The 21560-nt window shown below is 43.0% G+C and overlaps 2 protein-coding genes across 3 annotated transcripts; one reads left to right on the top strand and one right to left on the bottom strand.

Moving 5' to 3' along the window:
* Positions 1 to 561: 561 nt before the first annotated feature.
* On the bottom strand, positions 562 to 18715 carry itcha (itchy E3 ubiquitin protein ligase a). 2 transcript variants are annotated; one of them, XM_030374074.1, is made up of 24 exons: positions 18583 to 18715; positions 17555 to 17620; positions 17254 to 17395; positions 15325 to 15449; positions 14061 to 14192; positions 13886 to 13934; positions 13614 to 13792; positions 13121 to 13391; positions 12825 to 12920; positions 12180 to 12354; positions 11511 to 11580; positions 11060 to 11144; positions 9797 to 9925; positions 9546 to 9618; positions 9253 to 9324; positions 9048 to 9136; positions 8011 to 8170; positions 6354 to 6487; positions 5192 to 5332; positions 4362 to 4482; positions 3752 to 3856; positions 3427 to 3523; positions 3251 to 3323; positions 562 to 2885 (listed from the first exon to the last, which is right to left on the bottom strand). In XM_030374074.1, the coding sequence occupies exons 2-24, from the start codon at positions 17577 to 17579 to the stop codon at positions 2786 to 2788; spliced, it is 2643 nt and encodes an 880-aa protein (XP_030229934.1). In that variant the 5' UTR covers positions 17580 to 17620; positions 18583 to 18715; the 3' UTR covers positions 562 to 2785. The 2 variants fall into 2 exon arrangements, with proteins under 2 accessions (XP_030229934.1, XP_030229935.1); XM_030374075.1 differs by having other exon boundaries at positions 9797 to 9922; positions 18583 to 18714.
* Positions 18716 to 19139: 424 nt separating this feature from the next.
* Positions 19140 to 21464, top strand: bloc1s1 (biogenesis of lysosomal organelles complex-1, subunit 1). Its single transcript, XM_030374079.1, has 4 exons — positions 19140 to 19391; positions 19573 to 19645; positions 20220 to 20352; positions 20708 to 21464. The coding sequence occupies exons 1-4, from the start codon at positions 19331 to 19333 to the stop codon at positions 20816 to 20818; spliced, it is 378 nt and encodes a 125-aa protein (XP_030229939.1). The 5' UTR covers positions 19140 to 19330; the 3' UTR covers positions 20819 to 21464.
* Positions 21465 to 21560: the final 96 nt, after the last annotated feature.

Below are 21560 nucleotides of genomic sequence, written 5' to 3'. Positions count from 1 at the left end.
CAGGTAATTATCGGAGAACACTGGGTCAAAATTAAACAGGGCTACTACTAGTTAAAATAATTCTACCTCAGTTCAGTCGTACTTTGTGGTCCTGCACAAAATTAATTATAAAATGTATAAAAAGATTTTTAAATGGAAACGGTTATAATTTCTAGCGTTTTAGCGACCTCGCTACACGGGATTCCCCATCTATCCACCTTATACCAAAAGCAGGCATGACCGATCATAAACAGCAGGCTATCCAAACCATATATTCCTATGGAATGAGCCTTTGGCTTGTTATGACGTATGTTGATGATTCGTAAATCAAAAGTCTGAAGTTAGTGACCAATATTGTAAGCGGTTTTAAGCTTTTTTACTTTAATATGTAAATCTCTATACGCTCCAGTAAATATTGAACTATCTTACAATTATCGACTTAATTAACTAATGATTAAAAAAACGCAACATGTTTTACAGGGCAATCGACCAAAATACACAAATACGATCGAATCCCAACCGTGAAGAATTCTCCTCTTAAACCTGAAAAACTAGGAATAAAATGGATAGCCATTTTAGATGTCCAGGTGCTAGAACAGTATTTATTCATCGTGGTTAAAATGTTACAATTGCCATCATTTGAAATGAACAAATAGTCATTTTATTCCAATCGTTTTAAGAATCGCCTCACAAATCTAGTTTACATTGTCTATTCATTATCACCAACACAAAACAATGAAAAACATAACTGAAGCAGTGGAAGATATCTTTTAGTTATTTTGACTTGCACAATTGACTGTTGCAATGTGCAGTGTAGCTTACAGAATCACAAGAGCCTAGAGACCTCACGTGGTCAGATTTCATACACTTTCCTCAAAGGTCAAAGTTCACACACAGGATAATTATGTTACCACCATTAACAACACATTTTGCTCATCCACATTAATACAACATTTGATACTTAGCCAATGTCAACATTGTTAAAATCACCATTGCATTCAATTTTAAGCTACATTTTCGTAGTGTCAATGTTTGTATAATGTGATCGACACTTTGCATAGATACACAGCAATAGCATTATTACTATGTATTACTGAAAAAATATCTTACGGACAGGTGACGGGTTGTAGATATGTTTCTGCTTAAACAAGGGCTTAGACATATATCTGATAAAAAAATAAAGCAAAAATCAAAAACAAGAGTCTGTCATAAGAAAATACCTTTTATTTTACTCCTCCCATAAACAAACAGAATACACTTAATCAATCCAATTACTTCTTAAAAGGTGGTTGCACTGTTGGTTACTAGTCATTACTGACAATTCCTAAATGGTAAGATAGATTTACTTTGGGGTCACAACGAGAAACGCAACGTCACTACATTCCATGATACTCAATGCCCTATAAAACTAGGGCCACTCACATTAGTGCAATCAAATGTTAATTTGTAGGCCTACAAAAAGCTTTATCAGTCCCTGGGCTAAGGCTGAGGATCGTTATCATCTACTGTGTATTTGTTTTCTCGTTTGAATTCATAAAACATATTTACATAAAACCCAAGTTCTCAAGCCCATGGAGTCATTTGACTCTGATGCCTGTGATAATACTTATTTCTATAGAAGACATCAGCTGCTAGCCTTCAGTGGGAGGAAGTGGTGTTATCAACTCGCTTCTATCTCTTCTTCATACATTATCCTATAATCCCACTTCATCAGCAGCAAAGCTGATTCTCATGCTAGCAAAAGCTTTTCCAGGGTTTTGCTCCCCCAACGTCGGTAGAGGAGGGCCTATCCAGTGTCACGCAGGTGGATCTAGCAGTTAACTGCAGAGCCCGGCTTTAAGAGCAAGAGGGGGAGGAGGGAATAACTCACAGCAAAATGCATAACTGTGCTGAATACCAATGAACTAAAATCGCTACTCTATTACATCGCATTGGCTTTGATGGCTAAGCAGATTTTCTTTCTAGAAAAACTATTGCACTTAAAAAAATACTGCTGCTTAACAGCAGTCTCAGCCATCTCAATCCTTACAGAACCATGACGTTATCAACAAACTAAAAGTCAGTAAAAGTGAGTCCTAGCGATGCAACTCTACTACCCGATACCCCAATTAGTCACTCCAATTAGCTTCATTAGGCGATCTTTACGCCAGAAAGGTTAATCAAAATAAGTTAGATACAAAATATTTAGAATATGTGATCCTCTATGTTTTTTTTAAATGTTAAAATGTTATTTACACTGTCTGCTAACTGTGTACTCACTACGGCGACATTGTACAAACAAAAATTTAGAATAAAAATATATCACAGCAAATACACAATATAAGATTCGTCCTTTAGTTGTTTCTAGTAGTAGTGCATAGGCCAGCCATGTGGCTCTTCTCTTAAGTCGTTAAAGTACTGCTGCATGAATGGGAAAGAACATTGAGCACTTGCTCGTGTACACAATAAACGATGGTGAGCATGCCGTGATTGGTAAACGGTTGGGCTGGCAGCCATCTCCTCTTATGCATGCTCAAAAAGTTGGGTAAGGCAAGCTGCATCTGTGTGAAGTGGCAGGGGTGAACGGTCAAGTGGGAAGGACTCTCAAGTCGAGTTATTGGTGAGGAAAGGAGTGCAACCGTGGTGAATATGTCTTCACCAAAATATACTGTAGGAGGGAATGTGTTATCTTATGTCCATAATCTATAGAAGAGTAGCAACTTCATTCTGCAACTCCAGTCCTTTTAACATTGCTGCTACCTGAAACGAAAAAGAAAGCAAGAAAGCCTGGAACTTGAATCTGATTTTCGTCCTCCACCTCCTACTCCTACTCCTGGCCGAAGCCTTCGGTCTCCTCGATGGCAAACATCAGCTTCTCTTTCATCTGCTCATAGCTTTTGTAGGGGGGGAGATCCAGACGATTAAAGCTGTCGCACAAAAGGAGAAAAGATTACATTAATAAATGGATCAAATGGGATCTATGAAGAATTTCAGCTCATTAACGATATCTCATGTACAGTGGTTTCGGTGAAGGTTTACATGACCCACCCTACTTTAGACATTATTTGATTCATGTCCATAACATCCAGCTAAGGAACCGGGTGCATTATCAATAAGCTCTTAAGCCTAAGGTTATACAGCTAGCAACACATAACAAAACCAGGTCTTGTACAACAAAAACTGCTGGTTGAATCAGCCATGACTAAGAGGGGCTGGTCAGCAGCACTTAATCCCCGATCCGCCCGGAAAGTCCTGCCAAAGCATTGAGGAATGTTCACCCTTGCAGCCTTACCATGTGTGGCTTCTTGGAAGCCAGTTTTCTTTGCCGACCTTCTCGATGCAGAACTTCTGTGGACCGTTGCTCCCTGGGTAAAACATCACAATGGAGTCATCAGGATGCATAAAATGAACAAGACTGCTGCTTCTGGGTGGCAGATGTGGTGTGTTATATCCGTCTGCGGGGCATACCCATGAGGTCGGCGAAGCCTCCCACAGGCAGCCTACAGGTGCCCGTGACAAACTGCAGCAGTCGCATTCTCTTCTCGTTGTCCATCTCCTTCACAAACTGCCAAACAATCAGTGGTCACCCGTTAGTTTATTTGCAACCTAAACATATTTTCTGAATTGGTTTCTTACATTTAATCTATACATCTTGCCAAAAAAACTAAAACAAAAAAATCTCTTCAAAAAGTAATATATACACATCGGGTTTTGAATTTTCAGCCTGAGAACCGTGACATAATTTAACCCCAGTGCACTGGGTTATGCATGTTTGTATACATGTTGTTCATACCTGCCAGAACCAGAGGATCTGCTTGCTGGTGCGTGCATAATGTCTGTATATGGCATTCCTCTGCCAGTCCGACAGATCTATCTCCTGCATGCCACACAGCATCACCTGCATGGACAAATAGACCAACACCGGTTGAACCTCCAGCTTCAAAATGTAAAAGTACTACCTGGTATTTGGAATGTTCACCTATGAATTAACAACATATGGATCCAGGTTACACATTATGTTGCATGTTTCAAACTCTTTGCCTACAGTCGGATGCTAACGAACCCGACATTGAACTCGGCTATTCGCTCTCGAGGATTAAGCGGTTTGACAAGCACAGAAAAAAAAAACACACCCGCAAACAGCCAACCACTAAATCATTGAATCTGAAGTGGGTTCTATGAATCATAGAGGCTATCTGATCAAATGATTTATAGAGATATGCAAGAATTCCCGGGTTGGGCCTCCAATACCAGCCTAATGCACTCAGTGAATCACAAATAGGATTCACGCATGTGTTACGCAAGTAACGCTACATATTACGGCATTAGTAATTAAGAACATGCATTAACATGTTTCACACTCTTTAGAAAAACGTCCCTGAATATCTAACCAAACAGCATACCTCAAGCTCCTTGGCATCAAAGTACTGGAGGTACTGCTGAGGAAGGACTTCGTTGAAGCCCTCGAAGAAGGCCTGGCTCTGTTCCTCCACTCCCCTGGACAGCCTCCACTCGGCCACCAGCCTGGATAGAACACGGACCCAGCCAGCGTTACAACCAATGTGTCCTCGGAGAGCCAGTCCTCGGGACACGTCATTTCACACATTTAGAGCTTGAAGGTGATAGATAGTAGCTACGGCCAAGGCTGCTTTAGGCCCAATCCCATTTCTACCCCTTCCCCTTACCCCTTTCCCTTACCCCTTCAAAACAAGGGGGAGGGGGAAGGGGGAAGGGGTAGAAATGGGATTGGGCCTTAGTCTTTCTGCTACAGCGGAAAAATATATGGACAGTGTGCGTTTGTAAGATAGCAACAGCTAGACCAGACGAGACGGCCATACCTGCCGCTCTTATTTGGTCGGTCCATGATGGACCAATGAAAGGTTGACAGGTTATAGTAACGGCTCACCCAGCGGCGCGTTTAATGAGCGACGAAAACGGTCGAGCTTCTCAGCACTTTCCCTCACAAATCATGACATCCTACTCATCACACAGATTGTTCTCTGACGTCCTCCAATTGCGTGTTGTTGAATGCGTGAACGCGCCCTGGGGAGCACTTGTCACGGTGACGTGACAGTGACGACGTCACCGCCGACGCAATGATTCATCTGCAGTAGAGCCAAAGGCCACTAGAACAACATAGGAGACTAGAATCCAGTGAGTCAGCTGTTGAGGCGCTGTCGCCAGACAACGGGAGACGAGTGGAGGGCAGAGGTTCAGCGGAAGGAAAGGTCACCTGATGTACTCCTCCTTGTTCTCCTCGGTGACCTGGATGTTGCCTCCGTCGGGCTTCAGGTCGTGGGTGGTGACCTCGCCAAGGATCTCCTTGTCCACGGAGAAGAACATCTCAAGGGCGCACTCCTCGATGTCGTTGTCCCTGGAGGGAGATGCGGGCGGAGACACGCGTCACCCTTGGGTGGTCCGCACTGATTTGAGGGTGTGTGGGTGCGGGTATCAATAATTTAGGAAGTCAATCCATGACTATACAGTATTGACTTCTGGTAGTGTGTGTGGAGGATGGCTGGTTTAGGAAGCCTCACTTTGCCGAGTTAAATTGGCACGTTGAGTAATCAGTGAGCACAGGTTAAACCAGCCCTCCCCACACACCACGCACATACACAGGGAGAGTACTCCTGGAGGGCAACATGCAACACCAGGCCATGTATCATCATCAACAAACATCTACAATAAACCGGTCTTCCAACACCACCACCCTGCTGTCTTGAGGAGCCCAAAACAAGTCACCTAGGTGGAGTGTGACAGTCAGCCACCAGGTGGAGTGTAGCAGTCAATCACCTAGGTGGAGTGTGGCAGTCAGTCACCTAGGTGGAGTGTGGCAGTCAGCCACCTAGGTGGAGTGTGGCAGTCAGCCACCAGGTGGAGTGTAGCAGTCAGTCACCTAGGTGGAGTGTGGCAGTAAGTCACCTAGGTGGAGTGTGGCAGTCAGCCACCTAGGTGGAGTGTGGCAGTCAGCCACCTAGGTGGAGTGTGGCAGTCAGCCACCTAGGTGGAGTGTGGCAGTCAGCCACCTAGGTGTAGCATATCTTTTGCACCATATTTCTATTTTTTACAGCACTACAATATTTTAAAGTGTATCTAGTCACCTAGCACAAAACATATACATTTAAATCAATAACTAATGACTAAATAATATTAGAAAAAATTATTTGAGCATGGGTGTTCAGTTTTATGCTTCAGTTCAATTATGCTTTTTCTGCCCTGTACAAGATGCAAAAGCAGCTTGCAGTTTAAAGAGGTAAAAATGTTCACATTTACAAATAGTACATTTACTTTCTAAACCTTTCCTCTGAGGTTGTACCGCTGATTATGTAGCTCCTCTCTCAACAAGCGGCTTCAAAATCATTCTTGCAATATACGCTAGATCCCAGGGGACATACTTGATCCAGATGAGGGAGTTGTAGAACTCGGGGTCTATTGACTCCAGGTCCTTGAGTGCCAGCGGTTTGTTCAGAATGCGCTTGTAGAAGGGCAGGGAGAATCCAGTGTCGATGAACTTGCCGTGGAACAGAGCCTAAAGGGAACAAACAAAGCAAGACATGTTTGCACGGTTGGCCAGATATGCAATTGTGCCCTGTGATGTAACCCAGCGCCCATCTAACTGCTCATCTGCTTGGATGATACACTGGCAGGATGATACACTGACTAGTATCACAATGACATAACTAGGCCCTCGGTTGCCTCAGGATGTGTTATAATTCAGTGCTTTGGCAGAGTTGCTAAGAGTCATAATCGGGTAAATACACGACTAAGAACTCAACAGGACTTTTAAAATGCATGTCAACATCTTTAACCGATCTACTTTGCGCAGAAATCGGTACATGAACGGACAAGCGAAATCGGATAAGAACACCTAGATAACTAGTTAGTAACTCATTCATAACTCTTCGGCTTTCTACCTGCATGTATACCAGCATCGTATCACATATCGGAGTTTGCGTTCTGCGCATGCTCGAGATCTTGCGGCCGGGGACGTGAGCCGGAAGTAGAAGGGAGTCGTGTTATTGTCGCCATAGACATTTAAATAATTCTTATATCTTCATAAATATTTAAGTATTTCTTTATGTTTATGGTTGCTATTTATTTAAAAAGGTGGCACAGAAGATGGAGGAAGCCGGTGTCGTGCCAATGTAGTTAGAAGTGTATCAACATCAACATGCGTTCAGTGCACACTACGCTTCGATTTCCCCCAAGGCTGAATTTAAAGTGTACATGTATCCTAAACGTTGGTCATCAACGAGGTTGTAAAGTAGTAACTTCGGGCACATCTGTCAAAATAAACGTTTTTTTCTTCTAACGTGTATACAAGCTTTATCCATTCATTGCGCCGCGACCGAAATGACGGGGATATTCTCTGATATTATTAATCTTAAAGACTGCGTCGGGTTCTCCGACTCTCTGGATCTTCCACAACAAGTTAAGACCCGTAGTGGGGGTTATCTCGCCCATCGTGGAGAAGGAATTGTGGCTTTGACTCTCTGAAGTCCAGGTTAAAACACGACATATGAGAGAAAGGGATAGTTTCCGTATGCGGGACAGCTGTCATTTCACTTCGGGTTCGTGTCATTTCTCCGACGCTCCATTTGTTCCGACCCGCGGTGGTATGCGGACTCCTCCGGCTGGACTCCTCCCGCTGCTCCGCCGCCGGAGGAATCCGTATACGATCGAGAGTTCGGAAAAATGGAGCGTCGGAGAAATGACATTCTCGAATGCTGCGGCGGCCTGAGTTTGTTGTTGCTGGTGACGTGAAGAGGACAGCCGGTGGCTCTACTACCACTAGGTTAAAATGGTACAGCGCTACCTATCGTACCGGGGCATGACATGCTTCGGCCAATGAATCGGTTTTTTCACCGCCATATACACTCGGACAATTGCAGTTGTCCAATTGAGGACAACTGCAATTGTCCTCAATTGGCTTTTATCAGATTAAGCTGTGTAAGTAAACGTACCGAGTCATTTACATCTATTTACATTGTCCCAGTGCAGTAAACAAACAAATCAAACATGACTGGATATGTTGTGGTATGGAATATGTACCATGGCGATGAAGCGCCCGATGAACTTGAAGTACTTGAGGTGGTCGGGGTTGATGTAGGAGGCGGGGTTGATCTGCAGACAGTAGTTGTCCTTGCCGGCGTACTCAAACAGACAGTACATGGGATTCAGCACTTCGTGGGAGAGCAGGAAGAACCATTCCCTGTAAAGCAGCGGCAGACAGTTTGGTCAACAGAGTGTGAGAGTGTGAATGTGTGTGCGTGTATTGAAAGAGGCACGGTGGTCAGATTGGCATGACTGAAGTTATGTGACTAATATCTTCTGTTACTACCATCTCCTCTCGCCCTTCTACTATGTAAAATGAGTTACCCTCCCTGGTCTCTTCCCACCACCCAACAACCTGCCCTCGACCCTATCCCCTCTCACCTTCTTCCGTCTATTGTGCCCGACCTCCTTCACAAACCCATCTCCTGAACATCTCTTTGACCACTGGTAGTTTACCAAACCCCTTCAAACAGCGAGAGTGCACCCACTATGATCGGATGTAAAGAAATACCGACTTGTCTCTCGTATAGTACAGTCTTCCCCAACTCTCTGCACACCTCCACCTGATTAACCTTCTGGACCCTCAGATTTCTTTAGAAGATCGGTTATTTGATCTGCATGATGCTTGCACCTCCAGGGTTGAATCCCAAATGTTTGAATGCACTTATTGTACGTCACTTTGGACAAAAGCGACAGTGTGGGGTGCATGGAGGGTGGCTGGTTTAGGCAGCCACCCCTGGCCCGAGTCAGGCTGGTGGGGTCTGGGACTGTGTGAGGCTGCAAATGGCAGTGTGGATCACCTCATTCATGCACCATTGATCTTCAAACTCTACACTAAAACGGTTTCCAACATCACCAGCCTGTGTCCTAGTTCTGGAGGAGCCATGTAGGAGCCATGTATAAGCCACGTACCGGGAACTTTGCTGCACTACACCCAATGTGGGGCCTCTCCAGACAAGAGAAAGGACACAGGGCTGCCTGAGGAGGCACTGAACCTTATTAGCTAAATAAAGAATGTGTAGCACTGCACTAACCTGGCCACCCCCCCGTAGTCCAGGCCCTCTTCTCCAGGGAAAATTATCCACAATCGTCGTCTCAGATCTTGTGGGTGGAATCCCATGATCTTTACAAACAGATAAATATATAGGACAGTCAAATTTGTGGGAATAAAACAAGCGCAGACATCACTTCAAGAATCGCGCCAACGATATAAAAAGGTGTCAAGTAATGGGAACTGACTTGTAGGAACGAATCCTCGAACAGAGTTTTCCGGCTGACTGTTATTTTGATGTGCTGAGGCATCGACAGTTGCTGTGAACAAAAACAAAAGACATCGAAAAAACATGAAACAAATATATTAGAGTCATGCTTTGGCTATTTTTCAGAATTTCACGTTAATAACAAATCTTGGTACATTTAAATGTTCTTAACACTGAAATCTAAAATCGTTCCATCCATTTTCCATATAAAATATAACATAAATTTCCCTTATTAGCAATGATATCGGGCAAATTAATGGTGGGGTGACATACCTGACACCAGAAGCGGAAGTACTGAACTTTGGCTTTAAAGTCCCTGACATAGGTAATCTGAGGCCCATTCTCACTGTGGGAAAACACAAGAAAACATGGTTGCATAACAAACACTCACACTTAGATAAGAGTTTACCTAGTAAGAGAATGTGTGAAAGGATCGGATACTTTGATGTTTGTCCTGTTACTGTTAAACATTGCTTATTGATGCAAGTTGAGAAGAGCACTAGCCGGTTTCACCGGAGCCTTACAGCGAAGATTTGCCCGTGCGGGGGTCGATGTAGGTGGTGGTCCGACGGTTGTGGTCCACAAAGTAGGGGATACCGTCCACGGTGAACCTCATCTCCCAGCCCTCTGGCAGGGGCTTGTCATTCAGTCTTCTGGACAAAACATACACAAAGGGAGTTATGAACACTTGAGCTCACACGAACACACATACCTCTTGACATGCACGGGCATATGGCGGTAATGTTTTGGGCTCCGTGATTACTGGTATTTTCAAAGTTAGGTAATGCTGGTAATGCAATAACAAAAAAATAAAAAGGTGGTGCTTAAAATAATTGCCATTCGGCGTTGCTGTGGAGTATTGATTTATAACTCGAAAAAATATCCAAAAAACTAATAGCTTTAGCAAACCAAAGTACAAACCAAATAATTATTTTAAATGCTTGATCTAGATCTAGAGAAGCCCCCCAGAGTGCACTGATCTCAGCAAATAATTACACAACAACTAGGTTACTCACCACCAGTCATGTCAAAAATTAGTGTTTGAAGGTTACATTTCTCACAATAACAAGTGTAAACATCAACCACATACACACACTGAAAATGCACCAAGTCTGAATAGGAACAAGTATGAAATCAAAGCCCCTTCACACATGCAGTCCTTTGTGTATTGGAGCCGGTATTGAAAAAACATATCTGGCAAGGTTCCGACAAAACCATGTGTGACCAATGCTGCAACATTAATGGCACAAGCACGCATAATAACGTAGGACGTGCTAATGAATGAAACTCTGTTGTGGAACTGTATGAGCCAATGTATGAGCCAGTTCTTGAAGAGGTGACACATTTATTCAGTGCCGGCTTTGCAGCGTAAAAAACGGTGTTATCATAAATCCATTGTTGTCACATGCTGGAGGGAAATATATAAATCACAGTAAAACTAAAGATTTTCTTACAGCAGACCTGGGAATTCTGTGGATCGGCAAGTGACGCATGTTTAATCGAAGGATTGTCAAAATCTGCCAACTGGACATATATTGTTCTCAAACTGTTTTTCAGAAACAGTTATTCTGACGCAAAGGTAAAACTAAATTTCCGGGAAATTACAACAAAGGACGATAATGGCATTGGCAGTGCTATGAGAATGGTAGTATTCCGGTGAAAAAGGGGAAAGGATCGTCTTGTGTGAACGCAAAAACTGCTCTATTTAATGAAAAACTTGACCAGGCAGTTGTACGGCATTCATGTTTGTATGCGGGCTCAAGACAGACAACTACACAGAATCTCACCCTTGGGTCCTGGGGTCCTCCCATTGAGTTGTGCGATTTGTATGATGAACATAATACACTCTGCCATTAGTGTCCGTTCTCTTTTCTGATTGGAGAAAAAGAAAGAAAGGTAAAACGATACTCCTATTTAGCAAACTTCTATATTGAGCCTGTTGGCAATGCACTATAAACTAAACCGAAAAATCGGGACGTCATTAATAAACTTATTTGTGACTGCTTGTTATAAATACACACAGTGCTATTGTATACATTAAGTGCTATTTTAAAAGGTTGCCAGTCTTTCAGAATGCTAAAAATATGTTATCATATGGCTATATATATGCAAACAATAAAAAAACAACTAAGACGCTAGTTCTGTGTAATTTCTCAGGACTGAAGTATACTGCTAAATCTAGCCACAACCTTAATGAATTCTAAAGTAATAATTAATTTGATCTTCAGTGATGCTTACCCCAGCCATGAGGTAGAGGTCCAAGCGGGTCAAACTCTTTATTGGCTGCGGGAGCCAGCTGATCTTGGAGCTAAGACGGAGGCCAAACAAGAGTTATTGCAAACCACATGGCATTTGGAGAATCATCTTTACTAATACCTCAGAAGGTCATGTTCGAACCAAGTGTTATTGGATGTTATGATAGCTGTGGAAACGCAGTGTCAGGGAAGGGCGCATCAGGGGAGGATGATGTAGCGTAACATACACCTGGGATCATACAAACAGGCCGTAAACATGTCACACAGGAGGATGATGAGGAAGGTTAAGGCCATGTCCACACCATGTCTCTCAGAAAACCGTTTCTATAGCATTAGATTTCTTTGTACTTGTATTTCATGTAACATGGGCAGAATATTTTGCAATCAATCAGTATTTTGTAATTGAAATAAAGATGACTGAACCAATTTATCTTGATTACGGTAAAAACCTCTCTTGTCAATGGTTAATCTCCATGAAACAACACATTCATATCATCCTAATTCACAGAACATGTGCAGCCACATTTTGTCTTCAGAGTATCGCTAACCCTCTACTATTTGGGGACGGGTCATGCCCCAGTTCCCGATGAGCGCTACATCCCTAGAGCACCCCGGTGGCCTGGCGGCCGAGTGTCCCTGACGTGCCCCTCACCCCATAGATGAACCTCTGGTTGAACTGCTGCATAGCGCCCTGCAGCTGGCTGCGCTGATGCTGCCACTCCTCGAAGTTGCGCACCGACTCCTGGGTGGGGCGCTGCCACGTGGTGGTGCGCGTCATGTGGTCCACGTAGTACACTCTACCCATGGGGTCCACCCGGCGCTCCCACCTGCACACATACACACACGCACACAATCATGAGTGAACACGATAGACGTTATACTCCTCCATAAGGATCCCAAGGAGATACCGCCAAAGAGAGAACAACGATAACTATTATAAAACCATGAATTTAGTAGGTGTGATTGCTGAAGAAGCAACTGAAGAAGCAACATTTGACAGAAAAAAATCTTTTGAGCATGATTTGAGCTTCAATAACATTATAGGGAGCTCTGGAGGGACAGAGGCTGTTGCTCAAAAGACCCTAATCCACGATATGACAAACTAGTTGCAAGTTAGTGAGTTAGAACGAGATAACCTTTGAACTGGAAAATGTCTCTGCAGACTTCTAGGCCTTTGGCATTTTATAACAACCAGTTATCTTTTTGCAGAGCAAACAAAGTCCAATGTGCCTAATGCACAACATCAACCACCCTTAACATGCTAGTGCATCAGGCTGCTGAGGAACAGGTTCTGTACCCTGGGGACAGAGCTTCAGGCCGCTCCCAAGACGTCCTCTTCTCGATGTGATCAACAAAGTACATGCGGCCGTTTTGGTCTACCCGCTGCTCCCACCTGCACACAAACACACACACCCACAGGACAAAAACACTCATTAACAACCAACCAACCAACCAACCAACATTGGTTCTACTGGACGGCAAACCTTTGGTGTTTGCGAAAGCAATGACATCTTCAGTCTGGCCCTCACAGCCCTCCTTTAGGTCCTAAAACAGGAACCCAAATGCCCACATCCTCCCCTTGGCCCCCTTTACCCTGGCGGCAGGGGCCCGTTGCTAACGGGTGTGACTCTTGGGACGACGGCGCCGGAGCCTGCAGCAGGTGGGGCAGGAGGCGGTGGTTCAGCACCACTGGAGGTCACTGAGGGCTCCCCTCCATCTCCCACCGCTGCTGCTGCTGCTGCTGCTGCTGCACCCCCGGGGCTGTTCTGTGGGTTGGAAGCCCCACTCATAGCACCCAGCGTGGCGCCGTTGGTCACGGCAGCGACCTCGTTCACATCACAGGTGGATGAGCTGTTGGAGGAGGCTGGGCGGTGGATCAGAGGGGGGGATCAAGGGCAGAGTAGAGAGGAGTTCATTTGTTAAGCTCTATGGAGAATGACCTCTTCAGGGACAGTAGTGGCGGCGGCACGTAACGATTACATACTACAAGGACGAGGCATCTGAAAACAAAAAACAGACTGAAAACAATGCATCTGAAAAGATGCCTAATTTCCTCTGTAATTCTTTTGGCTGCTGGCTCTCCTACCTGGTGAGGCGGTTGGTCTGCGGGGGGTGGGTGGTGGGGGCCGGGCAGGTCTCGGAGGACGTAAGCCCCCCGAGCCCCCTGGAGAGGGAGCTGGAGAACCCGTTTGGTTGACGCCGTTGCCGTTTGGTACGATGACCCACTCATCCGATTCACTGGACGGAGACGCATCTCGGCTGGACCTGCGAAGGGAATGGTCAAACGCTCTCTTACAGCACTCAAACGTGTGGCATGCGACTATACGATAAATATATATAGTGCGGAAGAGTATGAACCTGTTTCCGGTTTCTCTGTTCGGCCTTGCCTTCCCATTGGAGGCAGCTTCTAGAGAATGGTAGAGAAAAGCATTGTTAAAAAATAACATAATACAACGACATATTTCAGAATGCTACATATAATACTAACAATCCTGCTAAAGTGTCAGGGTGTGTGTTTTTTTAAAATCTCCACCGTGTTCTCTCTCAGCAGAGGTAAAGGTCTCTGCGTCGACCTGCAGGCCATCCAACAAGACTGACAGGTCACCAACGACATCCTGGCGATCCCTGTCCGAGGCAAGCTGCAGATTCTGCACCACCTCACATACTGGTGGGACACACACACACACACACACACACACACACAGAGTTGGAGAACATGGATCGCATTCCTATGTCATGAGATCAGCACATGTTTTCCCATGAAGAGTCTTATGAAGAGTCTTTGTAATAGTAGATTTGTCTTTAAGAAATCCTATAGTTGGTTATGAGATACATGAACACCGACATAGATACTTGAATATTGTTATAAGTATGCATGAGCAATATAAAAAAATGTTAGCTGCATTCATCTTCTACATGCACATGAACACATGCATTAGTATGGGTCATTTGAAAATCACCCAAAAACCAACATTCTATTCTAAAAAGCAAATTAAACTGAATCAGCGGATGCATCAGATTAGGGGGTAGCCTACATCTAAAACACACCCAGAAACAAAATTAAGAACAGACCATGTTTCAATGAATTGCAGGTTTTGCATAAATATTCATGGGATTTATAGATGTGGGAAACAGCTGCTAGTCATTCAGTTCCAAATGTCAGACTTTCAACAACCTTTCCTCCAACCCGATGGAAAATCTAATTCTGCTTATAAAATATAACTCTTGCTAAATGAAAGCTTTAAAAATCCCGAATCAACATGAGTCGGAAGGTATTTGTCGAACATATTTTTTGTGTGGTGCTTCAGCATAATTTCAGAGTTCAGTGCAGGACACAGCTTTTCCAAATTTTGAAGGGTTTTGCTGCATTGGCTAGGGTAGAGCTTCAGCCTTAAAATTTGCATCCCTCAGAAAACCAAAGCCAGCCTCAATCACATGCTATGAGATACTGTTGACAATAGAGCAATGTAATTGGACGTATACAAAAAACTACTACAGTTTAACGCCAGTGCATACATGTGTCACAACTACGTTATACAGCTGCATACCAGAAGTAAGCACAAATACATTTGAGCGCAAATATATGAATGTTACCTACATTGATTATTATTATTTTTGCGTATATCGTGCAATTGAAGAAATGTAATTATAGGTAACCGAATTTGGACCTAAGAGGGCAAATTGTTCATGTTTTGGTTACTTTCTTCCAACCCGTGGTAACAGCAGATTGCAAAAACCTTAGAACAACATATTAAAACAGCAGATTATGAATAGACCGGAGCACAAAAGACCCTTACATTTCAAGTCGTTAGCCTTGAGAGCTTTGCTTATCTCGAGAGTTGCTATTCCCAACAACATGTCGGCCTTGAGAGTCTGATGGCTCCAAACTCGGAAGATCAACTTGCTGAATGGGGTAACGATGCTGAGGAATGAAAAGAAAAAATTGAAGTGCGTCAGTTCAGCCCATAAGCTTTAAATTCACTGCATACATCTATACTATGACACAAAATAGGTATATGAAAAACAACATCTCAACAGATGCCAATTCAATAGAGGGACTCAAGCAAAACGAGTGTGGAAGAGATTTCCACAGTTCACAGGATTGTTTGTGTTACTGCTTCCTGCAGGGACCAAACCACTTCCACCAACAATCTTCAGAAATTGTCTGCAAACGCATGTTGCATTGTACATGCAACCAATGCAGTAGTGTTAGGGGGCACTCACACAAGTACCGTGCTCAAGTACGATTGCCCTTCTGTTGTAAATGCGACGGCTCCGCGGTTCCGGGGGGGGGGGGGGGGGGGGGGGCTTGGGTAGTGGTGTTGCTGCGCTGTCTCCACAGACAACGCAGCGATATGATCATGAGCAGTGAACTTCTAACTTGAGAGAAAGTGAAATCCTCCAGCTGCTGATAATGTGAGAGAATGTGGTGCAGTCGTAATAAACAAAGACGTTGAAAGATGGTGCGATCTATGAGAGAGACGCAGAGGAAATGTCCTTACGAGGCTTTTGTCAGGATAAAAAAACAAGTCAGCAAAATATAGAATATGTTGGCGTTTTTGCACTTGTAAGTAGTTAGTCGCGTTTGTAGCCTACACTCAGACGTGAACTTATTCTTGCATGCGGGTGTCTTCATTCATAAAAAAATAAAAATATTTGGGAGTTTGCAAATTATTCTAAAGAGGTCTAGACTCCGTGCGCAGCCCCGCCTTCTCCTGTGAACAAAGAATGCCTGCGCCGTGACGAACGGGGTATTTTTGATCAAAAACTCAACTTCACTATCGCACCAACGTGAACCACTAGCCGTCATGTTTATTGTTTAATGTGAAAGAAGGGTCGCATGGACTATACATCATCCAGCTCAGGTTGCGTAGCCGTGCGTGTGCGTGCGTCGCAGAGATGGAAATTAACTTTTTTGCCCACCAGGCACTGTGGCAGGTACATTTAAAAATCTACCAGCCACTCATCTTTTTTACCAGCAACTTTTTATACGCTATATATTTTTAAATATATGCGTACATTTTAAACAATGTAATATTAACAATAGATAAGAAAAGTGTTGTTCATACACATCTTTTTTTCCATCAGAAGGGATTTTTACTGTAAGTAGGTGCTACCAAGAAACTGAGTTGAAAACGTTACAAGTTACAAGTGTGGCATAGGTTGAATTGCGTGTGTCTCACGCAGAATGCGTGAGACTTGAGAGCCCTGTTACCGGTATATTATCCCGGATGCAGTTCAGCAAAAGAGGCGTAGAAGAAGAAGGGGGCCGGATGTTGACAGTAACGGCTGTGGAACTGTGCAGCGCCGTATGACGAATGTCTTAAATATGCAAATTTTATCTGACCTGACTGGAAAGTATAACCTGACACAGTGGCGGGTGAAGTGACACAATTCACCCGCCACCATACAAATCCACAGGCAAATGGCGTCTGGCGGGTGTAAATTTCCATCCCTGGCGTGTCAGCTCATTAGCATCTGTACCGTGGCCTGAGCACACCTCTACAAGTGTGCTCAGGCCACGGAATTGAAGTGGACTTGAGTACGGTCGGCGTGCTCACATTAGCCAAACGATCTAGACTTGAGCACGGTACAGGTGTGAAACGGACTTGGGCATGGTACAGATGGCCTAGTGTGAGTTCGCCCTTAATATCTTGTGATAAGTAGAGGTAATTTGACCATAACATGGGTGATAAGGTGCCGTCTATGTACTGGAGCATACTTACACTGTGAGTGCTTGCTTCCATTTTGGACTGTGTGTGTTGTTACACTTCTCGGTCTTCTTTGACTGTCCGTCCACAGCAACTTCAACGTATGGGCTTGGGCCAAACCAGTTCTTTTTGTTTTCCTTCAGCTTGGCTGACAGCACTTAATTAGTAAAAGAGTAAACATTGAGTTACTATGGTAGAATATCTAAAAAACATGGTTATTTTGACTCAAACAATAGTGTACAATATGTTTGCTTATGAACTATATCCAACATTATTGCAACGGACTGTAACTAGATTAACTGAATTGCCAACTCACCTGTAACTTGTAACTGAGCCTTCATGGTCGTGCCATTACACTGCAGCCATCATACACAGAAAGGACCTGTAACAAACACGAGGAGTGACATCACACGTAAACATCTTGACATCCTGTACAGGTAACCCACTTAAGAGATTAAACTCTAGCTTCACATAAATGGAGCGTAAGTAGTCAAGTGTTTTCATATAGCTCTATCATAATTCTCAAAGCACCTTACAGGCCAACATTCAATTGACAATTTGAAAGATCCACCTGGCATTTAAACTGCAAAATTACCAGTATCATGTAAAAAGGGGGCTTTATTGGAACATAACATTAATAACTAATACTTTCAACATAATGTGCTGCTTAGGAATCAAATCAAATAAAAACATATTTAGACTGGATCACACGCCCATCTAGAGGGTTATTTGAGCGTCAAGCAATTGTTGCTATAGATTCGTTATTATAGATGGTATATAAAGCATATATTTGAATAGATAAATCCGACGAGAATAATAAGGACAATAGAGCATATCAACTAGTACATTCCTAACAGAGACACAGTTGCTCCAACGGATTGAGGCAATATGAAACTAACCATCGATTCAATCCAGTCAACATTGTGTAAAATAAGTCCCCCACTGACTTCAAATCATTTTTTACCCACGATGAATGGAAAATGATGCGCTGCTCATTGACATTATATGAACTATGACAACAATCGAGGTCGCGTAATCGTGGACGATTATGATAAGAGGCTAAAGTTGACAATCTTTCGTTTTTAATTTACAGTTATTTCTCACAAGTCGTGGGACAATCTACACAACTAAATATTTAGACCGGTACTGCAAACTTAGTAAACAACCACCGAATCCAAATGAAGGATTCAGCTAGCTTACCATTTAAGCTAACTGCATTACTTTAAAGCTAACGCCAAACCGAGGCTTCAACCTAGTCGTCTTTACAAATCTTTAGAATTGACACATCGCCCAATTATTAGTAACTTGAAACACAAACGATTCTGCGTATACATGGGGACTGACCGTTATAATGAAGTCCTCCAGTTCCACCAACACGCCGACCAACACTTATTTTCGCTACACACAAAAATTGTTGACAGGTTGCTGCCAGCAGCTTGTCAGCCCGCCAGCTTCCGGTACCACGACGCATCTGCTCTTCAAAATTAAAGAATTCAGCGTAAAATGGTTACAAAATTATTGATGATACAACGTTTTGGAGTAACGTGCATTAAATTATAGTCAATATTTCGCTATCTATAAATAGTGGAATGTCAAGCAGTTGCACGGTAGGCAGGCTGAGAGTAAAACGATTAATATATCTGCTCTGAATAACGTTGTTATATACATTTGATAGAGAAATCATAAAGACAACTAAATATTGTGTATTTCCAGTTCTGCAGGGCATGTTATGATAATGTTGCCATCTGTAACGTTGCATATGAGGTGAAAAATGGCACAACACAAACATATTATACTCAATGTGTCACTCTGGAGGGAATTGTATTTTATCATTATATTCTTCGATACATGCAACAAAAAGAAAATATATATGACACACTACGATATCCCAGAGCCTCCATGGACGTACCACGCATGTGTGGCTTTTAGCTACCCCATGATAATGCACGTGATTGGCTGACGAGAAGGCTATCTGAAGTCTCGTGATAGCAGATCCATTGTTGTGTTACGGCTTTAGATTTTAGATACAAGCCTGCCATATTAAAATAAATGTAAACAAGAACAATACATCATAAAAGTCACCGCTAACACAATGCTTTCCCGTTTATTAAAGGAGCACCAGGCGAAGCAAAACGAGCGCAAAGAGCTCCAAGGTGAGTTTCAGAAAATCGAAATGGATAGCAATATTGCTATCTTAAATGCTAACAACACTGTGGGTAGTCCACATGAGTTAAGCCTATCTACAGCGAAATGTAGATGACTTACCGATCGCAACGATTGATGAACAATGTGGCAACGTTTGGATTTAAATGTATTGTGATTCATTTCGCACAGAGAGAAGAAGACGCGAAGCCATTGCTGCGGCTACCTGTCTGACAGAAGCTTTGGTGGACCACCTTAATGTTGGGTACGATGTGACTTGATATGTTCAATCAGGTGTGGTACCTGACCTATTCAGGTTCATTTTAATCAGCATTGCCGGGTAACTGCAAACATTTATTTAGTTATGCTATTTTGAGTTTTTGTGTTGGATAGATTATAAATTTCCTCCAATCATTTATTAGGCATAACGTTACAGATGACAAAATATTTTCATCCATTGATCATTGTAAAACCTGTGGCATAACCTGGGCAGCATGCCAAGGGATAATCAACTTTGAAAACAATATTTGGTCGCAGAAAGCACAATGATTTAAGACCTATATAGTATCAGTCTGTGTTGCGTTTGAACATGCAGAACCATATTCACATTTCGACCTGGTAACCTCAGTACAAGTTAACATTGGCGCACCAACTGCCATCGAGATGAATGATTAATAAATTTAACAGATTAATTTGAAATGTAATAAACTTATATGGACGAATTAAAATAACTGCCTGTTGCTAGTAAATATGCTACATGGTACACAATGGAACTTTAGTGTGTATGTGTACCAAGGGTTAAGGTCACAGTGCACCACTGATGTGTGCCTTGTTTTTAGGGTAGCCCAGGCATACGTTAACCAGCGCAAGTTGGACCATGAGGTGAAGACTCTCCAGGTGCAAGCCAGTCAGTTTTCCAAGCAGACGGCCCAGTGGATCAGCATGGTGGAGGGATTCAATCAAGCCCTAAAGGTATGCTCTGTTCTGTATATTGAGATGCCTAATGTTGACAAGCTGTCATCAGCCACAAAATATATTGTCCTGTAGGGAAAGTGGTGTATAAACTATTTTCATGTAAAGTAACTAATAAACATATTTGTCTGGCATGCAACTTACACAGCTGCATCTTTAAATCGTATCATTGCTACCCCTTGTGGTCAATATAGTAATCAAAGCTTTTGATAGCCTTTATTGCTTTCGTTTAATCTCACCCTCTGACCTGGCACCATGCATCCATATGTGGCATGTCAACGTACAGTTGAAATCCATCAGCCTTTTAGACCACAGAAAGTCGCCAAATGCAAAGCAATGTCCATTATTTTGTTAGGAAATTGGAGATGTGGAAAACTGGGCTCGGAGCATTGAGATGGACATGAGGACAATAGCCACTGCATTGGAGTATGTCCACAAGGGTCAGCTTCAGTCGGCTTCATCCTAAGCATGAGGAGGATGGACGTGTCATGAACTGCCAGCTTCAAAGCTGAAACCCCAGCTGCTCTGCAACAAGAGGCATATCAGAAATATGGAGATCAGGAGACGTTTTAACACAGATGACTTCAAGACGCCTGATGCTGCCTGCTGAGCCCAGCTTGAATTGTGCTGAATACTGTGGTGTTCAAGGAATAACTGAAGAAATGTATTTATAATATATGCAAGGCTGCAATGTTTATTTTCAATATATTTACTGTTTGGTACTCACAAATCATGTTCCCTTGTTACTTTAACTGCTGATCAATATCTTCAGCAAAAACACAGCTGTGTTCAGTTTATCTGCAGTAGCTATGATTGTCGAGGCAAGTGCACAAGTGGCTGTTATGCAAACAGTCAACTGTGACTGAGAAAAGGGTGAGATGTGTGAAATTGGATTTATTGACATGTAGCTTTAAGAGGCCGTGAACAAGATTACCTCTTGTGTTCTTTACCATGGTAGCGCTATCGCTGTTTGCCCTGAGGTAGGCTTTTACACTTTTAATCCCTCTGTTCTGTATTTTATTATTTTCTTTAGCCAAAGTTTGTTCGAAATATTACACATCTAGCTGAAAGGCTAGCTGTAACATCTTAATAAACACGCACTAAAAAGTTAATTCTTTGTGTTGCTATTTAAAACATGGTAAAGCTCGATTAATCCATCAGTGGAATGCGTGTGGTTGAGGAGGAAAGTTATGCCACACCGAGCACGT

Source organism: Gadus morhua, chromosome 13 (genome assembly GCF_902167405.1).
Source record: "Gadus morhua chromosome 13, gadMor3.0, whole genome shotgun sequence".
Taxonomy (NCBI): domain Eukaryota; kingdom Metazoa; phylum Chordata; class Actinopteri; order Gadiformes; family Gadidae; genus Gadus; species Gadus morhua.
The sequence above is the reverse complement of the archived record's forward strand: the minus strand, read 5'-3'. Positions and strand labels throughout refer to the sequence as shown.